The 26,692-nt window shown below is 32.3% G+C and overlaps 1 protein-coding gene and 1 long non-coding RNA gene across 3 annotated transcripts; both read left to right on the plus strand.

The window, feature by feature from the left end:
* The first annotated feature begins 8,918 nt into the window (after positions 1-8,918).
* LOC134255954 (uncharacterized) lies at positions 8,919-12,939 on the plus strand. Of its 2 annotated transcripts, none has more exons than XR_009989639.1 (4): positions 8,919-9,115; positions 10,472-10,594; positions 10,707-10,773; positions 12,510-12,939. It is a non-coding gene; the product is annotated as an uncharacterized LOC134255954 (long non-coding RNA). The 2 variants fall into 2 exon arrangements; XR_009989638.1 differs by having other exon boundaries at positions 8,931-9,115; positions 10,472-10,532.
* An 8,615-nt stretch (positions 12,940-21,554) lies between these two features.
* On the plus strand, positions 21,555-26,095 carry LOC134255956 (toll-like receptor 2; the record flags this gene model as incomplete). Its single annotated transcript, XM_062738556.1, has 2 exons — positions 21,555-21,611; positions 25,385-26,095. Coding segments are annotated over 2 exons (411 nt in total), but the record flags the coding sequence as incomplete, so codon positions are not given.
* Positions 26,096-26,692: the final 597 nt, after the last annotated feature.

Below are 26,692 nucleotides of genomic sequence, written 5' to 3' on the forward strand. Positions count from 1 at the left end.
CTTTGTTGAATAGGCTTTAAATGTTATAAATTTGTGAACATATACCTGTACATGCATAAACTGCAATTTTTTTTTACATGTTCTAAATTAGAAACTAACTATACAATTAAATGCAGAAAATAATTAATATGTACTTTAACTTCTGTATTTTAGTCACTTTGAAATTTGCCTTAAAGCATTAACACCCGAGTAAGTAAGCTAAATTTGCGCCTCTGTCTTTTATTTAGGAATGTATTCCATAAAAGATCCTAAAAGATCATGCCTCAACGTTTTGCTTGTTTTCTGTGTTGCATTATTCTGGAGTGCACTTGTGGCCTCAGAAAATGTAACCCTTTCAAAGAAGAAAATTTTCCCTGGAAATGAATCGTTTACAATGCCATCACACCTTCCTACCACTGAGAAAAGTCTCCAAATCAGTAGCACGATGGAGAATGGAGATTTTCAAATGTTGGAAAGTACGATTGGGCAAAATTCCAGCAAATATGCAGCAGACGTTTCATCAGCAAACAAAACTCTTCGAAGAACACCTGGCATCAATTGCTATCTTGTTAAGCATTTGCGTTTTGTTTCAACTCTTGGTAAGAAAATGCCTCTCTATGTTGAAATTGTAGCTCTCATAATAGCTGTCATAGGGATACTCGGTAACCTAACGACGGTAATCACCATTGTGGCTAACTTCAAACTCAGAAAACCCTATTTCTTTGCCTTACTCAGCCTCGCTATATCAGATTTGTTGGCACTGCTGCAAACAAGCCTTATTTTGTTTCATGAATTTGAAATGTTTGTATACATGAGATGTATCAAGACAGCCTTCATATATAACATAGCTGTCGTGATTTCTATAGAAATGAATGCTGTTTTGAACATCATTCTTATAGCTATTGTCAAGTTCCTACTTTTGGTCTACCCAATTAAAAGCCAAACTATCCTGACGAATAAAACCGTTCTCATTCTTTGTCCAACCTTGTTAGTTGCATGTTTAGGCTACGGATTTGCAATTGCTCTCATTTTGATGTACCTTTCAAAAAGCCCAGAGGGGCAATTTTATCAACTCTTCATTCAGGCTTTTAACACTCTTTTACCTGTTTTGATAATTATTTCGCTACATATCGTTACAGTTTTCAAACTAAGGAATTCTAGAGCTATCCAGAAGGAAAAGAAAACAATGAACAGTATCGTGACGTGCATTCTAGTAATCTTTCTTTTCTACAACCTCCTTAAGAGAGCAAATTCTTTTACAAGAGATGTCAAGATTTCACAAATTTTACATATCACTATAACAATTGCTGGTCTTTTTAACCATGCATCCAATCCATTTATCTACCTAGTCTTTACCCCGCTTGTTCAAAAGCCTTGGCAAAGATTCAAGCAAAGATGTAAAAGAAATTAAGAGTAAAACTCTTTTTACACACTTTCCTTTCAACATTGAAGAACTTTGTTATTTGTTATTGTACTCGTATTTGAGGTGATGCAACCAGTATATTCCCCCTTATAATGACAACACCATTATCTATAATGTGATGATAAGTCTAATAACTAATTAAAGGTGCCTAAGACAAAATTAAGTCGTGTGTCTTCAGTATTTTAGAGATTTGAAAAAATGCATTATTTCCCCCATAAAGTTTAATCTCAAGAATGTCCAATATTTAAAAAAATGAGAGTAAGAAACATTTATCGGCAACCTCGAAAAGTTGCAAAATTTTGTTTGTGTCGGACGTAGCTTTAATTATGACAATTTTGAAAAATGTAGGTCTCTTCTGTCGTATGGCTATATTGAGAAAATTGTTTTTTGTCTGTGGCGCCAATGGGCCTCACGGTATTTCAAATGTACATCAAGTTGAAAATTGACATGTATATAGCTGATTCTAAAGTTCTATTTTCACCATATTTTGAAGTATTATTGTAATAACTTGTAAAGTATTGTTTTTATGTGCTTATAAGTTGTGTAATTGTCTTTTTGAATAAAATGTAGAAAACCCAATTGCCTTTATCGCACACTTTTTTGTAATTTGCAAGATATCTGCCAAAATAAATTTTTATCAACTTATTGTCAATGCATTTCTGAACAGAGAGAGCTGTAAGATATCATCTATCATTATTCGGTAAATAAACTTTATTTCCTTACAAAATAACATTTTCCCTTAAAATCTAACTTCCAAAAATTAGTAAAATAGATTGTATAAACGTTAAAGTATCCAGTGCAAAAATGAAGATCTCTAATTAGATGTAAAAATTTGTATATAATGCGAAAAAAAGTGGAACTCACTCAGAAGATGATTTACTTTTGTTTGTAAAAGTAAATGACATGAATGCATCTGCATTCAATATGTTCACTATTCACGAAGTGGATACTTTGATAAACAGTTTGAAGTCACACCATTTTCCGAATATCAACCACATAAAACATATGTAAAAAGCTACGACTTTTCAACTTTATATACAAACAGTCTACACAATCAATTAAAGCCCATGCTATCTTAATGTCATTGACAGCTGCTTTTTAAATAAAAATGGAAATTGTTCAACTCAACATTTATGTATATCGACGATGTATTGCCAATTAACAATAATTTAAAATTAATATTTCCATTCTTATGTCGATATGACATTCCCAAGTGAGCTTGAGATAAAAGATACTGCAGAGTCTGACACATCTGTTTCATACTTGGATATTTTACTTACAAAATACGTCAATGGTAATTCAGATAACAAGCTTCATGATAAACTTGATGACTGACCATTCACTCACCAATTTCTCTAGCTACAGAACTGTAGGTCTCTGCTTGAGAAAATTCGAACAGATAAAGCAGAGAGCTACAGATCCAAGCGTTGTAAAAACCTTCCATTTACGCCGACAATTTTTTTCGCTACTTTTAGTATTTATTTCGAGTAGTTTAAGCTTTTTGTTTCTTTTAGAAGGTTATCCTGTAATTCATCATATGTTTAACTCTTATTTTTGATACTTTGTTTACCTTTTAACGGCCCGAAACAGTCCTGTATATAGTTTTGTGATGTCGGGTTAGAAGAGTTCCATTTCGACGTCCCTAACCACAAACGGACATTTGTTAGCATTGAAAGGTAAATAAATTATCAGGAATTGAAGGTCAATGTATGATTAATTATTAATCTTTTTTAAAGCTGGGGAAAGTATAAAATACAAGCAGAAATACTCGATGTGAGCGACAAAAAATCATCGGCGTAAATCGAAGGTTTTTACAACGCTTGGATCTGTAGCTCTCTGCTTTATCTGTCCGAATTTTCTCAAGTAGAGAGCTACAGTTCTGCAGCTACAGCTTACCTTACCTATGCTGCAAGATACCAGGTTCCTTCATCACTTGAATACGAAGTTTATATCTGATATAAAATAGCATATTGTTTTATGTCCCATTCGAGAATTTTTCACTAGTATAGAGACGTCACCAGTTACCGATAATTTAGCCATATACTTAGTATTTGTTTATCACGATAATGTTTATTGTGACATGGAGCTATATGAAGGCTTTAAGGTTTCATCAGAGAGACCTATGACTTCTTTCTTTAATTCTTAAAACAGGGCCTTTTGCGAATAGACAGTCGCTTACTACCTATATTATTTTCCCAGGTCTCTTAAGACCGACGCAATGCAACAACGGAGAATGGAAACATTGCTTCTTAATATCAAAGCCAATGAACTACCACTAGTCTGCCATGACTAGTCGCACTTAATATGTATTTCTCATTTGTTGAAGTACTATAAATGAATGGAATCGTGATAATAAATGACAAAATTATGTAGTATGATGGTACTTTGAAATATATGGAAATATCTAAATTCTGGTTAAAAAAGTCCATAAAACAATATCAATTTGGAGCAGTTCAAACACAGGCTTCCAAACATCAGTACTGGAGTCAAGTGCTATAGAGGTAAACCTGACTGTTGTTTGAGAGGGTTTTTACAAGCTATACTTGCTGCCTAATTCATTTATGTTTTTATTGCATAATGAAATATGTTGAAATCAGAGATAAAATGAAGGAACTTGAATGATGCCTTTTAGAAATAATTGCACCGACCAGGAAAAGTAGGCAGGGTTTTTGTTTTTTAAAAAGTTGAAAAATCGGTCACATGGTTATTTCCCTACATCTGAGAAGCTAATACGACTGAAAATAAGCATAGAAAAAAGAAAGACAGTATAAATAAAACAAAACAGAGCTAAATGATCGCCCATATTCGCAAGAACTCAGGCATCGTGAAATCCCTTTATCCCTAAAACGTATGAAAGCTATAAATGGTATACCAAAAATCAGATATATCAGGACTATGAAAAAAAAATGAAGATGACGAATAGTAGTCAAGATAAAAAGTTCATAACCCAATACAAAATACGAGCAGAACAAACACGGACCTCCAAAACATCAGAGGTGAGATCAAATGCCATGGAAAAGTAAGCATCACCTGCCGACCGGTCACACCCGCCGTGTGCTCCTTGTCATGATCGGGAAATATCGTGTTTATTGTGCATCCCTAAAGATGAGTGTTCTGAAGCTTTTCTGGAGACGAGTACAAACATTTAAGACATCTGTAAAGGTCAATGGGGAACACTATGCAGTACATGCTTTACTTAGTTTAGATGACCATTTGCATTACTTATTGCACATCCCTCGTATTAGAAGAAGGTGGTTGATTGATTAGTTATAATTTTATAACGCCGAGTCGGCAATATTTCAGCCATATTTTGGTGATATTACAAGAAGAAGGTCTCATATTGATTCTATTTTTAGTTATGACGTGACTAGCTGCTTTGCAGAATATACTGACATTCAGTTCTCCTCATGTTGAAATAAGAAAAAAAGTGAAACCCTCTGACAGTTTTGGAATGCAAATTGCTATTTATATAATTTTCAGTTAGAATTCCAAAGGACTTTATTCGGTAATAACCAATATTTGCCCCCCCCCCCCCCTCAACCTTTGACGGAGTATCTTGTGCAGAAAATATGGAAGAGATATTGAAAAAAGAAAGTTTTTTTAGTACTATTTTTAGTACAGGAGGGCTTTTTTAGACGTTCTTATTAATACCTGAAATTTACTGAACTTGTGTATTCAAATCAAAGAGGAAGCATACATGTATTCTTTATGAACTGAACAATAAAATATGTAAGAATTTAATTCTTTTTTTTCTCAGTATTTTCCTTTGCATTAATGTAGAGCTACTTTCAATGCATTATAATTACTTGTTGATGGTAATCTTATGAGATATTGTGAATACATGTATGTATTAATTTAGCACATATGATACTGAAGGGCTTTTATTAGTACAGTACCCGCATCGCTATTCTTTACAGGGTACACGATACGATAGGATACACGCACATAGGACAGGATACACGCACGATAGGATAAACGCAAAACATTTTAAACGCAAAACATGACACATGCAAAACACAATAGACCTGATAAACTATCTTCAATATAGGATAAACGCAAATCCTGATAGGATTGTTTCAAAATGCGGAACGTATTCTGACAAGATGAAATGATTATTTTGTTCAGTTACTGCCATATTTTAATGTAAATACTTGCAAAGCTTCAAATCTAAATTATAAAGTACATTTAATTATTATAATAAAAAAAATTGAGATCACTGGTAATTGTACAAAAGTTGTTTATTTATATTTTTTTAACAGTGATTAAATGGATTATTATGAAATGGAGACTGTAATTTTTTTCTTAATTTCTACTCAAGGGTGTGAATTTACGATAATTTGTGTAAATGGTGAAACTCTCATCTTAAGTTTGAACTATGACTCGTTTAATTATGGATATTTTAACATACATGTAATTGTTGCACAAAAATTCCTTACATAAATATGTGCCGTTTCTCACGGGTACTATTATAAATTTATGAAACTCTATAAATAGTAGGGATGTCAACGAATATTCGAGTACTCGACTATCGTTCGATCATACCGACTATCAACTAAAATTGCTTTAGTCGGTTATTCGTTAAAAATGTGTTTCATCAAAGTAATTTTGAATTCTAGGCAAAAACTTATATTTGTCCATTTCATTTATTTAAAGATCAATATTTTCATATGTAAAATTAAGGTAATGGTATAACTATCCAAAGGAAATTATTTGTACGACGATGTATGTTCGGAAAACGTGTCTTCAGAATCTACAGATTTGGTATTAATAGCTCAAAAAAGTTTAACAACTTGCTATCAAGGTTATGTTTCAACAGAACTTGTATTTTGCAGTGTAACATCAAACATGATATATGCCGAATCAGTCAAACATATTTTACACATTCTTCCAGTAAAACTTTCCTAAAGTAAGTTCTCCGCAAAAATGACAAAAAAAGCAGATTGGGAAAGAAAATCAAACATGTTTATTAATGATTGTGTACCTTTTACTGTTTGAAATGGAGAGGACAATTGTTTAGTTTTGTAGATTCTAGCTAAGATCAGACGTGATACAACTCTTCAGATAGAATATTAATTAAACAGCTATTACAACATTGTAAATACATGTAAACTGGGGTCAGTTATGATAATAATTAGACCGTGTTTTCTTTTTCTGATATTAATCTCATATCATTGATTGTTTGCACAAAACTTCATAATTAAAATTTATCCCAAGCTCTCGGTCTCTCTTTATTTTTATAAGAGACACGCTTGAATTGTTTACCTGTCAAATATAATTCACGGACACGTAGAAATTGGCTTCAATTATGGCGTACATGTAATATCGTTATGTAAAGAAAGGAAAAATACGAGCGTTTGATATCCCGCATTTAGATAAAATGTGCAGCTAATATATTAATTTTGAAATTAAATACATTGGATACATACTGATGAACAGTTTTTATAATCGTACTACGTACACGTTTACAATTCAGAAATTCGTTGCATAATGGTGATAGCGTAGGTTAAATATTGTAAACTAGTCTGTAAAAGACAAATAGTAAAGATGATATGAAAAAATAAACATTAAACGAATATTCGACTATCGTTCGACTAAAGCATCCGACTATTCGACTAAGCTCTCCGAGTAAAAATGACATCCCTAATAAATAGATTTATTACTTATGAAAAACTATACATTTGTACCTAATAAATTTATCTACAAGTACTAAGTTATTTCCCGAAGAAATTAACGCAATAGATTAAATATTTGTATTTAATGTCTGAAGCTTACAATCCGGTGCATTCAAAAATCGCAATTAAATATTAAAATCTTAGGGAAAAAATACATGTAGAAGACGGGCCGAAGGAAATGTCCAAAGAAATCGGCTTTAAAGAACTATATAGTTCAAGAAAATTTATTTCCTGAATAGAAGTCTAAATAATTGTTAATATAATGGCGCTCTGCATTAATGCATATAAACTGTGTCAACAGAATATGAATCTGCTACAACTGCACATGTACGTTTACGCTAAGCTCTTACTTATGTACATGTAAGCATTTATATATCAGATAATTAAAATCTCGTATTAATTAACGAACATTGAATGATAAAATACTTTTTTTCTTTACAATACAAAACAGAAAAATTAATAAACAAATATTAAAAGAGTGAAATGCGACTTTTCCGACTAAATAACTATAAATCATTGCTATTAAACTTTGTGTGTACTGTTTCTAATGCAAATGAATTATTAAACATTAAAAATTATTTTAGACTTACCCGGTAATCTCATATAAGGCATATTATAAAATTTTTGAGAAACTTCTACTTTATAGCAAGTGCCATGGTGTGATAAATCGGGTAGAGTATTTTCATCCATTACATTTTATAATATTGATTTTTTTTTAATTTAGACATATTAAGGAATTTAACTAATTAGATAGTGATGAAAATAATTTTAAAATATTGAGGCTATATCAATGTTAAAGTTATCTAGATCAATGTCTTAAATGCTTTGTTATTATTTTTTTTAAATCAAGATTTTAAATAACTGTGCATACATGCAGATCAGAGGCGAAAACACATTCCTAATATTACCAGACGATTGATCGGGAGAAATGAATATTGCATTTAAAAAGATACATATTTATCCCTTAAATTGCTAATTATTATTATAATTTTTCGGGGGGGGGGGGGGGGGGGGGCGGGATACGTATACACCGTGACTTACCGAAAATCATTCTGACTCTGACTAATTCAAGAAAATCGATGACTTAAGTACAGCTATTTATAAGAACCAGGCAGAAATGAAAATAAGTGATTCATGATAGTGATAGATTTTTCAAAAACTATCATATTTACATTAAGATACATCAAACTAAATACTTGATCACAGTTATAAATGGATTTCATGCATAGCTGATTAAAAAATGAATTCAATATATACTGAAACAGTCAACAATATCCATTGAAAGGTGTCTGTACGTGCAGGTGATTTTTTAAGAAGGCCCGCACTCCTTGAATGTGAATTATAAAATATTGAACATCTAGTATCAAAGAGTAAAAAACAATTAAAAAACCCATGGGTTATTTTAATTACGAATAGATATTGTGATTTTAAATTATGAAAAAACATGAAATTCTAGTTATCTCCCTTGGCACTCTTTAGTAAAAGGAGTTGGAAAGAGTGTATTTAACTCTTCAGTTTAGAAGGGGAGGATTAAGAAATGTGTGTGATTTTATCTTCATTTTGGAAGTTTTGCCGGTTTTCATACGTCCAAGGGGCATGTAAGTCTAAAATTTTCTTTAGAAAAATTATAATCCTAGGATTAAAAATAATAACTGCCTGCAATTTGCTTTTTTTATCTGACAAAACAAAATTTTATTTCCTAAAGTTAAACATGCTATGAGTTTGAGTGTTTTGATTTAGGCTAACTTGTTTAACAATAACATAAAAACTACTTAAATTCAGTTAATGTTGGGGAAAAAACATTTAATTTTGTACTGGAATTTGAACAGTAGCTCGCTGCTGGGGATTAGAGTATGATGAGTATCTCTCCTTTCCGTCGATAATCCGTTAGTACTGCAATATACACAGTTGACTGGAAGAAATCCTCGACCTCAGCATACATGAAGCCATAGCAAGAAGCAGTGAAAGCCACAGCAGAGATTGGATGGAGCATAATTTTTTCTATGTATCGGTGCCTCTATGGATGTCATATTTAGATCAGGTATTTAATACATAACACAGACAAATGTCTAAACAAAGGCAATATTGACTATTTTTTTTTTCAAATTGAAATAGGAGAAAGTCAGAAAAATTGATAGCAAACATACAGACTGACTGCTAGTAAAAGTTATCAGTTCTGGTAAAAATCTACCAGCCTAGCTGAGAAAATAATTGTCTTTTGTAAAATTGATTTTTGAAACTATAGGTACTGTGAGCAATGAGCAAATGATACCCCCCATATGAATATAATAGTGACCATAATTTGCTGTAGGAAAATATATTAATATTGCCATACTTTCGTACAATACCACTATTTTTTTGCCTAATTTTACTCTTAAACACAAAATCTCAGGAGCTTCTGGGGCTTTGCCCCCTGGACCCCCTTCATTCAAACTATGGTATGACTAAACATATGACTGTACTTTGGAACATCACTATCAAGACCCCTTGTCTGAACAAAGTTATCCACGCCCCCCCCTCCCTTTTAATCATAAATCCTGTACTGCTCATGATACCATTAGTTGATTCGGAAGCGATTAATCAAATTATTAAATTTTAATTAATGAAAACTTTAAACAAGTCCAGCTGGGCATCAATATGTGCAAATTGGTAAGCCCACAGCAAAATCTGTGCGTCTCGGGCGGTCAGGCGCACTGTTATTTCAAACACTGTTTTCGGAATGGCCAATGGGTCCTTCTTAAACTAGTGAATATTTAATTAAGCCCTGAAAAAACTCAGATGTTATGGCAAAACCATAATTACAATGTACTATTTTTCTTATTCATTTACTCAAAATTTATAATTGTGTCCTTTCAAACTGTATATTTCCAAACTTATATGTGTATGATATTCTTCAAATGCATTTTCTTTTATTTGAATTATATATAAGGGTGGGGAGTCCTACAAAATTTAATTGACAAGCAAAACAACCAATAAAATACTGTTTGGTTTTATCAGTTGAAATGGTGGGAGGGGGTGTAAAGCCATATAACCCTATCTGAATGGGGGAGGGGGGGGGGGGGCTTCCCAAATATTCCTACAAGTAAATATATACACACATAGAAAGAGAGAGATTTATAAATATGAGAGCACATACAATATGAATAGGTTTCTGCCAATGTTTTCGTCTAATTTATAGGTTTAAAACTTAAAAATAAAATTTGATCCTACAAAACTAGAACTCTTTTTCAATTTATAGCTAATAGTATGAATTCATGATGATATCACTAGTACATGGGGGAGGGGGGGGGGGGAGGTAAATAAGTATTTATTATCAATAATTCAAAAGCTAAATTGTTATATAAATGTATGCATTCTCTTGTCATATGATGAATTTCATGATTTGTTATCATTTCAGATGCAGTCTGAGCCTTGTTCTGAATTTCAAAATCCCCTTTGACAACACCTGCACAGCTGAGGTAATGTAAACTTAAAAATTGAGGACAACCGTCACCAAGAAAAGATTATCAATTCAACTAACGTTAGTGTTATATATACTTTATATCATTTATGTATCATTAAATAATTGGGTAATTTGTGTTGACAACTTGCATTTTTTTTAATTATCATTAAGAACATTCCTTTTCGTTTAGCAATCAAGGGCCTTCTGACTAAGGGTTGAATTATAGTGAACACTGCCATTCAGAGACTTTGAAACAGGTATATATTTCTTCGGATCTTGATTCTCTGAATTTTTAAGCTCACCTGAGTTGAAGGCTCAAGTGATCTTTTCTGATCAAAGTTTGTCTTTTATCTGTCATTGTCATTCTTCAAGGGGAGAGAATTACAAAATTAATAGCATTACTGATATTTTCTCAAAAACCAATGGTCCAGGAAAGATGAAACTTACCGTATGTGGAACCATTGTCGGGTAGTGTAGATTCAAATTTTTCAAATCATGAACCCCATGTGTAGGACGGTGCCACAATGGATGATCAGAGTTTAACATAGGAATATATAAAAAAAATATTTTAAAATCTTTTTCTTGGATACAGCAAGCCTTGATTGGTAATATTTACTGAGTATATGAAAGCATTTTCAGGTGGTGTAGATTCAAGTTTGATCAAATCATGACCCCTGGGATAGGGTGGGGCCACAAAGGCCAATCAAAGTTTAACTAAGAATATAAAGAAAAAATCCTTTAAAAATATTCTTCCAAAGAACAGAAAAGCCAGTAAGTTATATATACATATGGCAGCATTTTCTTGTAGTGTAGATTTGTTCAAATCATGACCCCCCCCCCCCCCCCAGGTACAATAAAAGTGTTCAAACTTGTAGGGAAAAACTCACAGTTAGTCAAAAATAAGTACCCTGTAAGCATCCTTAGTGTAGATTCAGTTATGTTCAATCATCTCTCTCTCTCCCTTACAGGGAGAGGTCACATATGCTTTTAAGCTTTTCAATACAAAGCTGATTTTTGATTTTTATCCAAGCCAGGTGAGTGATGTGGCCCTGTGTCTCTTGTTAAATCATTTATCTACACATATATGTACAGTACAACTCGGTTTTAACAAACTGGACCTGTAAAAGTACTTCGCTATATAATTTGTTATATCCATATTTGTAATTTTGTAATATTTATATAGTTGGGGATCCAAGAAGACTTCTGTGAATTCACAATGTCTGTGTTTGTACTAAACAAGTTTTACTGCTGTTACATGTATGTGGAAGCCAAAAAGGAGTAAAAGATGTATTATTGTATATCATCTTCATTATTTTGTTCAATCCATACAAATGTTTCTTTGAATATTGGAAACTAAAATCAGTAGAAAGTTAGAAATTAAAATTTATAAAATGCAGCATATCTAAACAGAATTTTTGTTGTTGAAAAAAAACCTTTTTCAGATGAGCAAGGCTGTAATAGTTATACTAATATTCAGAATCAAATACCGGTAACAGCTAACTACTTGAGGCAAGGATAGGGTGAGGGTTAAAGAAGGGGTTACATCACTTGAAAATTTAGAGAAGAATTGTAGAGCTGAGGTTTTTCTCAAGAACCACAGGGCCAATTTTTACCAAACTTGGCAGGGCTAAGACCCCTTACAAGGGGTGATAATCAGGAAAAGAGAAAAAATAGGGAGCCACTGGGTCAGAAAAGCTGAAACTTGTGTTAAAGCATCCAGGGATTAAGTGTATTCTAAATTGTTTAAATCCCTCCCCCTAAGAATAGACCTAAACCACAAAAGGTATTACAAGTAGGAAAATCTGGTGTAGAACAGCATGACCAGTTACTCTGGTTAGTGTTATGGACCATGGCCTTCTTGTATTCATGATCATGATCATAGAGAAAACGAACCATAGCTACTCTCCTCCTTCAACAGCAACAAGAAAATATTGCTTTACGAAATGTCTATTTTCATTAACAAAGTTCAAATTTTGAATTATATTTTTTCCAGATTGATGAATGAACCACATGCATTATGTCAGAGGAATCTAGCTGGAGCACCCATTTAGCAGCCAGGACACATAGATGTACCTGTACAGTTGATACAGATAATCTTAACGGCACATTTCTAAATGATGGCCAAAAAAATCTAATAAAGACACTGTCAGTTTAAAACTTTTTGAAAGAAATCCAGATCAGAAACAAAGGATATTGATTTTTAAGCTCCAAATGTAAAAGGGGTTTTATTGAAACCAAGACCAGGATACACCCAAGGATATTTAATATTAGACCCCTTCAACATAAAATTTTGAATTTTAGTTTGCCTATCTAGTCAAGAACATGGGTTTTTTGACATTTGATACACTTTACATGTATAATGTTATATTGACATTTTTTCAAGATTTCTTTACTGTAAACTATTTATTTCAGCAAAAAGTACATTTACAGATGATTTTTCAAAAATTGCTTTAAAAATACAATTGAAATATTTAGATCATGTGTCATAAATGGTTAATCACAGTTACCACAGAAACCAAATATTTGTTTTTTAGGTACAAAAAATGTGTCTTTCAGTATTTTAGCTAATGGCAGTTTTCTTCATACAAGCTTATCACATTGACTAAATTGTATAGGCAAATACAATATTTTTGGAGATGCTGTCATGGTAACCAGATACAAATCACAAAAGCATATTTAAAAAAATATATTTTCATGCATTTACAATAAACTGTGAAAATATTACATGTATGTTAGTCAATAGTTATTTTGTATTTTATGGAGATTTTGTATAGTTAATTTATTTTAAAAAGCATTTCCAGGATAATTTGTTACCATGGTTACAAAAATTAATGAGAAATACACTGGTTTTATCTAATATTTGCAAGGTTTAGGAGAACATTTTCTATCTTATATTATCAATTTTTTGTGCTTGTGGTATTTTTTCCACAACATACTCTGAAAATGATGTATTTTGGTATTTTCTGTGAAAAATGAATTTTTGTGATATTCTGTTGCCATGGTTACAGAATTTTTTTGAAAAACCAATGGGTTTTATTTTGTTTTATTAGAATTAGGATTGTGGTCTTTCTATCCCATGCTTTCAGTTTTCTTTAACATGTGGGATTTTTTCTAACTATGCTCCTAAAAATGGTTATTATTGTGAAAAATGAATTTTTGAGACATTTTGTTTCCATGGTAACAGAATAATTAAAAACCCATGGGTTTTGTTTAATTTTATTGAAATTAATAAAGTGCTCTTTCTATTCCACATGATCAGATTTCTTAAACATAAAAATTATTTTATGCTCCTAAAAACCGTTATTATATGAAAAATGAATTTTTGTGACATTTTTGCCATGGTAACAGAATATTATTTAAAAACCCATGGGTTTTATAATTTTATTGAAATTAAGGAAGTGCATTTTCATGCATTCCACATTATCATATTTCTTTAACATGTGGGATTTTTTTTTAATTTGCTCCTAAAAACGGTTATTATTTTTAAAAAATGAATTTTTGTGACATTTCGTTGCCATGGTAACAAATATTTTTAAAAAACCCATGGGTTTTATTTAATTTTATTAAAATTAAGAAGTTATCTATGTTATCAGATTTCTTTAAATGCTTTTTGTTAATATTCTTCTAAAATATGTTGGATTTGAAGAAATATTGTGAAAAGTGAATTTTATGAAATGACCTATGTTAAATTGAAATTGAGCACCATAAATCCTATATAATTTTATCCTTATGGTAATCATTTATCATTTTGTATGTACTTCTCAGGAAAAAAAGATTTATTTATGGTACTATCATTTAAAAAGCTCTTTTCCTGTGTTCAATAATAGCTAAATTCACATTTTTTTGAATTTTTTGCTTGGTTGCCATGTGCATTTACATGGTGCATTGTTTCCATGGCAACAAAGGCTGACCAAAAAAATTATGTTGTCCAATGATGTTCCCTTGGTCCATGAAGCAACATATATAAATTTTGTAAAGATCTGAAATGGTCATGAATCACCCCCTGCCTGGTTCTTACAAATAGCTGTACTTAAAAATAAAAATCAGGGAATCGATTATTTCATTTTCATAAATCAATTTTGATTCTCTGCTTGACTATGATATGATTATTTTCTTAATTTAATTTAATATTAATTATCTAATTTATTAATTGTATTGTTTTTATATTAATTCTTTTCCTTCCAGGCTTTAATATTTCTTTTAATGATGAAAAAATAAGGGTTAAAACTTTCTTTTCTCTTTCTTGGTTAAAATAATCTTATTTTAGTTAACAAAACGAAAAAGAGACTCAGAATATCTCGGTAGTTTCTCCCTGTAGTAAAGATAAAAAGCGAGGGTTTCCGAATATACCTGATAAACGAAAAACATGTTACACGACAGAACCTGATAAACGATCTACACGATAAACGCAAAACACGATAAACGGAAAACACGATAGAAAACGCAAAACACGATACGATAGGATACACGCACGATACGATAGGATATACGCACGATAGGACACGATAGATTTGTAAAGAATAACGATGTAGGTACTGTATAATGTACCACAACTCTAGCCTAACCTGCTTATATATAGTTTGTTTCAATTGTAAGGACAAATGGCCAACCAGTGAAGAGCAAATGAGTTGTCCTGATGGAGAGCCAACAAGAAACAAACCGACATTTGCCAAAAAGTGGTGTTTATCTACTATTGAATGAATACGTTGGCCCAACAATGGCTCAATAATATCCGTTACATTGGCCCAATAATAAGCCAACGAGTTGGTCTGATGAAGGGCCGATGAGCAAATTGCCGTTGGCCCAACATTAATGGCTTACAATGGCCCAACTGAACAAAAATGACGTTTGCCTAATATTGAGAGAATACATTGGTCCAACAATGGCCCAATATTGTCTGTTACATTGGCCCAACAATAATAAGCCAAGAAGTTGGTCTGATTAATGGCCGATTAACAAATTACCGTTGGCCCAATGTTAAATGGTGGCCTAACATAAGTAGCATTGTTAGTCCAATAATGGTCAAGTAACATGCTGCTTTCTGGGATAATATATATTATCAATTTATTTTTTTCATACAATTTATACAATACAACACATTTTAAGAATTTTTCAAAATTTGATTTTTGTGGGGGAAAGGATATGCAATATACCGAATATAGTGCTTTCACTAGATCGTAGGCTTCACTCAAATGAAGTAAATGATGACAGATGAAGTTTTTAACCTTCATCATGCTCATATTCTGCTTCTGATTGTCACACCTATACATTTATTGACAGAGCTTTTTTATGATCGAGATGTTTTGATACCTGGCTGTGATTTATCTAGCTAATAAAATCTGCGAAACGATTTCATGTACTTTTTAAAGAGATTGATACATGTAATAAATCTTACCATAAAAATCAAAAAATAAGTAGGAAGATGGATATGGTGATAACGAACAGTATTCAATCTCAAATCCATAAAACAATACAAAATACGAGCAGAGCAAACACGGACCCCCGAAACATCAGAGGTGGGATCAGGTGCCATGGAGGAGTGAGCATCCCCTGCTGACTTGTCACACCCACCGTGTGCTCGTTGTCATGATCAGGAAATAACGGAAAAAATTCGTCTTCAATTCAGTGTATAAATAATGGACTAACAATTGGTATGAAAAACGTCGGTCAGCATTTGACTTAATGATGAATTGTATTTGCTGACAAGGTCAATGCATCGACCATAGAACTTACGAAATGATGACTTTAAACGAGACTGATGATATTCTTGTTTCATCAACTTGCTTGTTAATAATTTACCTCGTTTTAGAAATCGTTCATACCTTGTGCATTCTCTTGCGTATCAAATCAACTGAGATATATATACTCCGCATGCAGATGATGAAGGTATATTTCTGCATAAGTAAGGGAAGTTGAAGTTGATAAATTTTTCATATTATTTGAAAGGATTTATTGACTTGTGTGCTCATTATTTCATAAATATTCTGCATTCTTTATTTCTCTGATTTAACATCATCTATATTACTATCCGTCCTTTCCTTATTGATTCCACATAAGGCAGTTCAAACCTTATCAGTGGCAAGAATGAAAATGAAATATTTCTCATTTTTCCCCGAGTAGCGTTGCATGTGGTTAGAGCGTCTGCTCTAGAATCACGAAGTAAAGAGTTGATAATTACGTCGCGAGTGCATCCCACTGTGGGACGAAGAGACCGTTCCTATAAACCGAAGTCCCGTGTCACAGTAAGCGCTGGCAGGAAAAAGATCCCTCCCTGAGTTCGGAGTATAGGACAAAATTTATATGCTACATTATTCATGTCCATGGCTACACGTATATCTTACTAGTCGATTATTTATTCATGTTGACACTCTGTGGGCTTGAAAGATTTCTTACATTATTTCCGTGGTCCTTGCAATAAAAGGGAATCCATGCTGTTTTCGGATCCTGGAGTATTCTTTTCGTGGTCTACACAATAGAATACTGAATGTGTGACTACTATTGCAATAGCATGTACAATAGCAAGGCTGCTAAATGACTGATGTTAAATATATTAAAGATTTTAATTGTCCCATTTATTTATGTTGTCTATGGAATAGATTGTAATCTGTGTGGACTTGTTTTTTTTATGAATCCAAGGGATCACTTAATAAAAGAATATCTGGTCATTGATTTCAAATAAATCATGGTTTTCATGCAGCAGCTTTTATACAAACATTTTAATTTACCTGATCATTCTATTTTGTCTATTTTTTCTCAGAAAGATTTATCACCACACAAATAGTCCGTAGCTGAGTACACCTTTCAGTAGACAACGAGAAGAATTTTAGATTAGAAAACTAGGGAAAGCTTTTCCCTATTGATGTAATGACAATGTCGATAGTGTTAAAAATCTTTCCATCCCACAGTGTAGCAATGTTAATGTGATGGGACTTTTTAACCATACACAGAGACGTAAGCGTAGTCATGGGCATCGGACGTGCAATAAACCTGCAGATCCATGTTAAACATTAAAGTCACGTATTAAAAGTTTGAGGGGCAATATTGAAACCATCTATCCTTCTGTGTTCAATAATCCAGAAGTGAAAAAAGAATTACATATATTACATGATCAGTACTTACTGGTCCCTGCTGACAAAGAAGGTAACAACATTGTCTTCGTTTGTAAGACTCATTATATAAATTGTATTTTAGAAGAACTTGAATTTAATTCTACAAGTGGTAATCCTACTTATACTCGAGATTCTTCGAAATCATACGCCATTTTTAAATATTTTTAATATTTCACAGAGCCAAAATGAATCTGAACTACCCTATATACACTGGGCAAAATTGCTTACTTTTAAAAACGTTTTAATGATGTACCGTATAAGTAGAATTTTTAGCGAGGATTAAATTTTGGCATTATTAGCGAGGGTGCCGAGATTGCTAAAATTAAATATCGCTAAAAATAAATTGTGTTTTATTTGTAATATCTTCTTTAATGTGCATTTGAAAATAGCTAAAATAATATCTCGCTAAATGTAAATTACCAGTTTTTAAGGACAAATCGCTAAATTTGCGTCTCGCTAAAATTTCCACTTATACCGTATTTTTTATATAAATATGATACTTTAATACAAAATATAGCATATTAATGTCAAACCTTATAAATAACTACAATATTTACTGAAGTGTGACCAATTCATAGAAAAAAAATTGTATTTGTGTTCTTTACATTTGTACTAATTAAAAACTCAGAAAAAAAATTACACCGCATGCTGCATTTAACGCTAAATCAGACAGTATGGCGTCTGCAGGGGCTTCATTTAGAGAAATCTGTAAAAAAAAAAAAAAAAAAAGAAAAAGAAAAAGAAATGAAAACAATAAAAAGTTTATGAATTCCACTCATGAAAAATTGTTGCAAAAAGATTCACAAACATAAAAATATTCATTATAGATAACCACGGCATTAAGTTAGGAGCATACAATCATTTGAAAATTGTTCCACAAAACCAGATCAACCGGAAGTTGAGTGGATTTAGTATGGACACTAAGGTACTGGATGATTACTAGGCGATATGGCAGTCAATGACTGTTTGTTATTTGATTTATAGCTGGGGGACTACTGATATGGCAACCTCACTGACCACCTTTAGTAATCAAGAATATCATAACTGGGTAAAAATGGTGCGCAGTGCACAGCTGGAAATTGGTTTGCGGACAAGAAGGTCATTCAAGGGTCTTTTCATGATAGACATTTTTCAATCTCACTGTTTTGAGAATAATGGTATATTGTTTTCACTATTACCGATCCGGCAATATGTTCAGTTCACAAATAAGAATTAACAAGTGGTGCGTTAGAAATTTTGTCTGGTGTATATTGGATTCCGAAACTTCATAAAAATCCTTAAAAAGATACATTGCGGGTTCCAGTTAATGCTCAACCAAGCCTCTTTCGTTACTCCTCACTAAGATATTGACAGTAGTGAAGGAAAAACTTCAAGGGTAATGCGCAACAATATATCCAAAAAGTGGTGTAATTCAGATGTGGATACTCAAAAATTCCAAAGAACTTTTGTACAATTTGAAATCACAAGAATTTTCCAAAATTAACACCTAAAAAACTTTTCTACTTTATACACAACCATTCTCCACGATAAATTAAAATCCAGGCTGTTTGATGTCATAGACAGATGCTTTTTCAATAAAAATGGAACTTGTAAATTTACTTACCAGGTCATTGGTCATTTGCAAAATTATTTTGTTAAAACAAATTCTGATTGCACACACAAGTACTCTGAAGTTGACATCAAAAATATGCTTGAGTTTCTGATTGACAATATCTATGTAATTTTTTGAGACCAGGTATTTCAAAAATCTATTGAAATTCCCATGGGTACCAATTGCGCTCCGTTATTAGCAGATCTTTTTCTATGTTCATATGAAGCAGAATTTGTGCAAAATCTTAATCGTGAAAAGAATAAAACACTTGCTTGGCCTTCAACTCAACATTTAGATAATTATATCGACGACGTATTGTCAATTAACAATGATCATTTCCATTCCTACGTTGATACGATATTTCCTGGTGAGCTTGAGATAAAAGATACCACAGAGTCTGACATATCTGTTTCATACTTGGATATTTTACTTGAAAAAGACGTTAACAGTAATCTAAAAACCAAACTATATGATAAACATGATGACTTTAACTTTTCTATCGTTAATTTTCCTTACTTATGCAGCAATATACCTTCGTCACCTGAATACGGAGTGTATATATCTCAGTTGATTCGATACGTAAGAGCATGCTCTACATATGAAAAATTTCTAAAACTAGGTAAATGATTAACAAGCAAGTTGATGAAACAAGTTTATCAACAGTCTCGTTTAAAGTCATCATTTCGTAAATTCTATGGTCGATACAATGACCTTGTCAGCAAATACAATTTATCATTGAGAAAAATGCTGACTGACGTTTCCGTACTAATTGTTAGTCCATTGTTTATACACTGAATTGACGACGGATTTTTCCATTATTTCCCGTGCGTTTGTATTGTTTTTTGGACTTTGATATCGAATACTGTTCGTAATCTCAGAACTCAGAAAGGGCCAGGGATACTAATTAAGTAAGTACACGTGATATATTATAGGGAGCCGACTGGAGTTTTATTGTGTGAAAACTACAATGGAGATGCTCTTAAATCTTATAATATATGTAGCTTGCGGTAGCTTACATTTACTTCAGTGTACATGCCAAGTTTGGGAAAGTCTCTCGTCCACGTATTTTTAAAAGGACCGTCTCGAAATACATGTACAAGTCCGTTTACTATTGGATTATATGAGAAAATCTAATTTTTCATACTTAAAAAACTCTTCAAACTCTTAAAAATTTCCATGTTTTAAATTTCAAGAGCTTATATTTTTTTTCCGCAAAACGAGGAATCCATTGATATGGAAGTTGCAGAATCATAATTGTCTTCATATAATTATTTGGATTGACAAAAGAAAAACTGGAGTATCAAGTTTGTCATGCAGTAAATTAAGCATTGAGCTATCATTTTTTGAAAGATGCCGTCTCATAACTGCAATGATGTGTGCAAACAAATTGAGTAACAAATTTGTATGCACACACCATTGCAGTTATGAAACTGCATCTTTCAAAAAATGATAATTCAATGCTTAATTAAAAAATGAACATTCTTTTTTTCTACCGTTAACTTCCAAATTGAATACTCAAGAACTAGGAAGGTTAATTTAAACAATGAAATGCTTTGTTTGGTTGTTAGTATGGGATTGAATGTCGCAATGTTGCAGAAAAAATACATAATTAACCAGCGTTAACGTGTTATGTAAATTCTTTCTGTAATAGCCACTACATTTATTCCATTACTAGCAACCAAAGAAAGACATTTCATTGTTTACATTTATACCTGTTTAAATAATCATTTAAAGTAGGATAAAAAAGATTAATTATTGTATTATTGATACGTTCGTCTTAGTATGTTTCATTGATGGAACAGCCACTGATCAAGAAATCTGTACAGGTGATATGTCTAGTGTTGTTCATGCACTGATTAATGGGTTTTCTTAAGAACTAAAGGAAAAAATATTCAGTGGATGTAAATATAATTGCAATAATGTCCCCGTTTAATCATGTCTACAGAATGTCGTTTAGGCTTTTTAAAATACTTTTTAATACTTTGTATTTCACATTTATTCATCAATTTAAAAATCCGCCTTATTATTTGCTTCTGATTTGATATTTATTTCATCGTATTGAAATTCTTCACGACTTGATATTTAAATTTCCTTCTTGTGCAGTAAGCATTTAGTGTGAAAATTCTTTTGACAAAAGTAATTCAATAAACTTTTTTTTTAATTCAAAAGGGAGAACAAATCACGATCTTATTAAGGAAAATGGTTCAATATGCATTTATACATGTATTATTGTAAAAATGTTAAAAGACTGTGTGTGATCTTGTCGTTTAGATTTTTTAAAGAAAACATTACATAAGGCAACAGGGAAGGAATTCTAGAAAAATTGGATTAAATTCATTTTATCACAACGACATGTTTCTTCAACTTTCTGGATTCAACAATATTGCATTTTGGGGTAAGTATCGTTGCTTTTTTTTTTAATTCAAAAGGGAGAACAAATCACGATCTTACCAAGGAAAATGGTTCAATATGCATTTATACATGTATTATTGTAAAAATGTTAAAAGACTGTGTGTGATCTTGTCGTTTAGATTTTTTAAAGAAAACATTACATAAGGCAACAGGGAAGGAATTCTAGAAAAATTGGATTAAATTCATTTTATCACAACGACATGTTTCTTCTACTTTCTGGATTCAACAATATTGCATTTTGGGGTAAGTATCGTTGGTCTCATGTAGTAGTTGTTGAAGAATATTTTTTAAAATACTTTAGGTTACATTTTGTATGAAATACGCTATTGAAGTCAACATCGAAGACATACAAAATTATCTTACTAAGACGATGAAATATATGGAGATTAGGAACAGTATTAAGCTCAAAGGGCCATATAAAACAATTCAAAATAGAGCAAACATGGACATTCGAAATGTCAGAGGTGGGATCAGGTGCCATGGAGGAGTGTGCATCCCCTGAAGACCGGTAACACTCACTGTGTGCTCGTTGTCATGAATGGAAAATGACAGATAAATCTGTCGTCAATTCATTGTGTAAATAATGGCCTTACCATTGGTATGAAAAACGTCAGTCGTCATTTGACTGAATGATTAATTCATTTGCTAACAAGGTCATTTATCGACCTTACGAAATTATGACTTTAAAATATATGTAAAATGAATAAAAATTAAAGCTTAATTTTTTGTTTTGTAAAGTTGTATTTTATTATTTTGAGATAAACATCTCGGCATTTTGTATAAAAAGACAAAGTTAACGAAAGTAATCGATCTTAAAAAAAATCTACAAACAATTCAATGTTGTGAAGAGGACATAAAGACGGACCCGGATCTCTGGAAATTTCATAGGTTGGATCAGGAGCCTATAGCTAGGAAGAGTAAACATTTCATGTAAATCCAGGCACATCTACCGTTAGCCCTGTTATTTATAAGATAAAATACTGTAGTATTCAGTTGATAAATTTGATACAAGATGCCTAACAATTTATATGTAACGAGTCAGCCAAAATAAGTCCAAATTTAAGGTCATATATGCTAACAAAGACCAAAGCGAAAATGGAATGATGGCTTTAAACAAGCTGTTGAGGTCCCTGTAACATCACCATATCTATGAGTATCCTAGTACCCTACATCTGTTTAACAATTTATCGTTTCGAAAGCATGCTCTTGGGGCATAAACATTAATTCTACATAAATGTAAGTTATTGGAAACCTGGAATTTTTAATTTTCTTAAACAAACTAATTATAATTGTTATTCATTTCTAATGACCTTGTCAGCAAATTCAATCTAATAAGTCAAATAAGAATTAAGGAATGTCTTCATATTTTTAAGCCATTACATGTTTCATATACATAAATAATTATATATTTTATATGTATTGAATTATCAACATATTTTTTCGTGTTATTCCCATTATTCCCAATTATCATAAAGAGCATACGGCAGTTGATGCTCTCTGTTCCATGCCTTCTGATCCAAGCTATTCATTGTGTGGTAGAGGTTTGCGTTTGCGCTCATCCAAATTTCTATTGTCCGAATGAACTTTGAGCTTAATACTAGTTGGTCTCCATATTTCATTTCTCTTTAACTAATCATAGAATATCCTTTACTTTGAACAGGTACCATTATCTCCACTTTCATGATTGAGGTACATGCAAAATGTTTGTCCATCTATAAGAATAACATATGCGGTACGGGCGGTGTTTATTATGACTGTCAGCATCAGGAATTTACTTCTGTACCAAAAGTCAATGTTTCAGGAGTAATCGCAATAGATCTGTCATACAACAATATCAGAAATCTTACCAATTCAGATTTCGAAGGAATGGATGCTTTAAAAGCATTATATTTCACAAGAAACAAACTGCAGCGTATTGAAAAGAATGCATTTCAACATTGCTCTCAGCTCTGTATATTAGATTTGGCCGGGAATGGCTTAACAAAAGATTCAATAGAGGAGGGTGCATTCAGGTATCTGACAGCGCTTGAGGATCTGAGAATGAATGACAATCCTTTTTCTAAAGGCGGATACCCGGATGTAGAAATAGGAAGGCTGACGTCATTAAGAAATTTCACATTAGATGCAACTTATTACTTAAGCTTTTCTACAGAATTCCAAAGGTTGAAAAGGCTGCAGTATCTACAGATTTTACCATCAACTTATTTCTGGTTTGACAGTTATTCATTTATGAATCTGGGAAATCTAAGTATTGAATATTTGGACCTCCAATTCAGTGATCATAGTGCTTGTTACCATGATATTGAAGATATATTCTGGCCTTTTTCTTCTTTGAAAGGGTTAACTTTTCAAACATTTTGCGGTTTACGTTACGTTCTGAAATCTTTGAAATCTTTGAAAAGACTGAAATTTAATCAAATGGAATACATCAACTTTACAAGATCAAGTCCCTTCAATGGTGAACCCGTTCTCCTCAACAATTATGATGTAGCATTTCTCAAAAACATTTGTGTGAAGTTCCTTTCTCTACAGGACACAAATACTGTCGGAATACCAACATTAAACCCATCCATATTTATGGAATGCATTGAAGAAATTGATGTGTCACATAATTCAATCTACACCTATTCCACATTCGTCATGTTCTTGCAAGCGAGACGAATCAAACTCGTCAATTTCAGTCATTTGAATGATTGCCGATTACCAAGTTCAAGAGGGAAATTATTAGAGATGAGGGAAATGTTACCAAAACGGCCTCCTATTAACGCCACTCTCTCAAAATCCTTGGAGGAAATCGACGTTTCTTACACCTACGCAAAACCAACTTTACTACTTTACGTTCAATTAAAAATATTCGCTACAAACCTCAAAAAGATAAACTTTCAATATATAGGTTTTCCCCTCTGTTCTTTAAACAATATAGAGTTACATTTTCCGAGTCTGAGAAGCATTGATGTTTCAGGTTCGTCTTGTGATAATTTAAACTTACATTTTTTGAAGCATCTCCCCTCTTTAACAGAAGTTTATATGCGTAATACCAAATTGAATATCGGTCTAGCCACTGATGTAAATGGAACTTTCTTTCGTGGACTGTCGAAATTAACGATGGTTGATTTTTCTGAAAACGCCTTGAAAGAGTTACCTGCAGATTTATTTCTCAGCCAAGCGTCTTCAATGAAGTGTCTGATACTCGAAAGCAATTCATTTACCACAATACCACGTGCCTTAAATTTCATTCCTCGGCTTGAATTCCTTGACCTTCGATCTAACAAACTGTCCTATTTTTCAAAAGAATCTATATCAATTATTGATAATTTACCCAATATAATGATAGATATCAGAAACAACCCATTTGACTGCTCTTGCAATGCTTTAGAATCCTTGAAATGGATCAGAGACAATATCAAAAAGTTTGTTTATTTGAACAGGGCTCAATGCAACGAGATGGAGGGCCCACGGATACCTGTTCTTAAGATCATTAACAACTTGAGAGCATTAGAATTAAAATGTATTTCTCAACTGTGGTTGGATATATCGATATCAATTGTGTCGTCCATGTTTTTGATTGTGCTAGTGGTAGCGATAATGTATCGATATAGGATAATCCTTCGGTATGGTGTACTAAGAATAAGGTTATTTTGGAGACGTGGTTTTGCCAATAATTTGACAAGAGATTCATCTGCTTTTGATACGTATATATCATATTCTCCCGTTGACTCCTTGTTTGTGAGTTTGCATCTTTATCCTAAATTGCAGAAAGAAAATCTTCGCATATCCTTCCGGGATAAAGATTTTAAACCTGGAAGTACCTTTGCAGAAGAAGTTGTGGAGTTCATAAACATAAGTAAATGTGTTGTTTTTGTCGTCACACAAACATTTTTGAAATATGACTGGGGAACATATGAAATCCAGGTCGCAAAAATCCATGCAATTCATAAAAACGCCCGGATTTTATTAATTATCAAGGACGACATCGGAGTTGAGGATCTTCCTCGAGATCTCCTGTACGTTTGGTGGAAAATTAAACCAATCAGATGGCCTGACGCTGACAACGCGGCAAAGAGGGAGAAGTTCTGGAGGAAGTTTATTAAGTCGATCAAGGAATCTTAAATCTTGTTTTATTGTTTGAAGGAAAGTGAAAAATTAACAGCAATGGGACCAGATATCAAGGAACATTTTCGATATTATTAAACTCCAATGGCTGCTTTACATGCAAGTCATTTGTTTTATGTGACAGGCGGATGTGATCGGTCAACAGGGGCACCTTATTCCTCATTGGGATTTGATTCCACCTCAAGAATTCCCAGGGGCCATGTTAAATGCCCTATTAAAATATTTGTATCTTTTATAGGCTTGGAGGTATCATTTACTTTTCGTTATTTCCACCTATTTCATTAAAATCTTTAACATAAACATATATCTTATGATGCAACATTTTTAAAGAATGTATGAATCTATTTACTGTGAAATCCCTTTTGTGTTAGTTTGTGTGTTTGATTTTTATTGTTTTGTTTTTATTGTATGAAAACTATCACGAATTCATGTCCTAAATGAAACACAATTATTGAAGAGTGCAGAATAGAAATTTTCCTTATACTTAAAAATCAAATCCTTTGTGTGTTTTTTTCTCAAACCATGGAATTTTGACCTTAAGAAAATATATTTTTAAAGCATTTTGTTGAAACATGTTTCACGACATTGCAGAACATTCTGGTTACATGTGTTTCATATGTGTTTGTCATATTTATGTAATTTGTAATTTTTTTGGTACATTGACATTTTGCTACTAGTAGTTAATTACTTTTCTGTTTTTTTTCGTTGACTTATAATTAAGACTGCATTCAAGTACATTTATGTTGCAAACCAAAATTGAATAAATACTTACAGCAAAAATGTTCAATTTTTGGTTTACCAAGTTCCATAATCATTTTATTTTTAAACAAAAGGAACATGTCACTTAAATTTTTTTTTGACAACATGAAAAGCAAAAAAATTAAAATTTAAAACCAAACTCCGAATATATTCCATTCCTGGAATTATCCAAACTGTCACAATATTCTATCA

The sequence above is a fragment of the Saccostrea cucullata genome, unplaced genomic scaffold, assembly GCF_032062105.1.
Source record: "Saccostrea cucullata isolate Sc308-1 unplaced genomic scaffold, CSIRO_AGI_Scuc_v1 ctg953, whole genome shotgun sequence".
Lineage (NCBI taxonomy): Eukaryota > Metazoa > Mollusca > Bivalvia > Ostreida > Ostreidae > Saccostrea > Saccostrea cuccullata.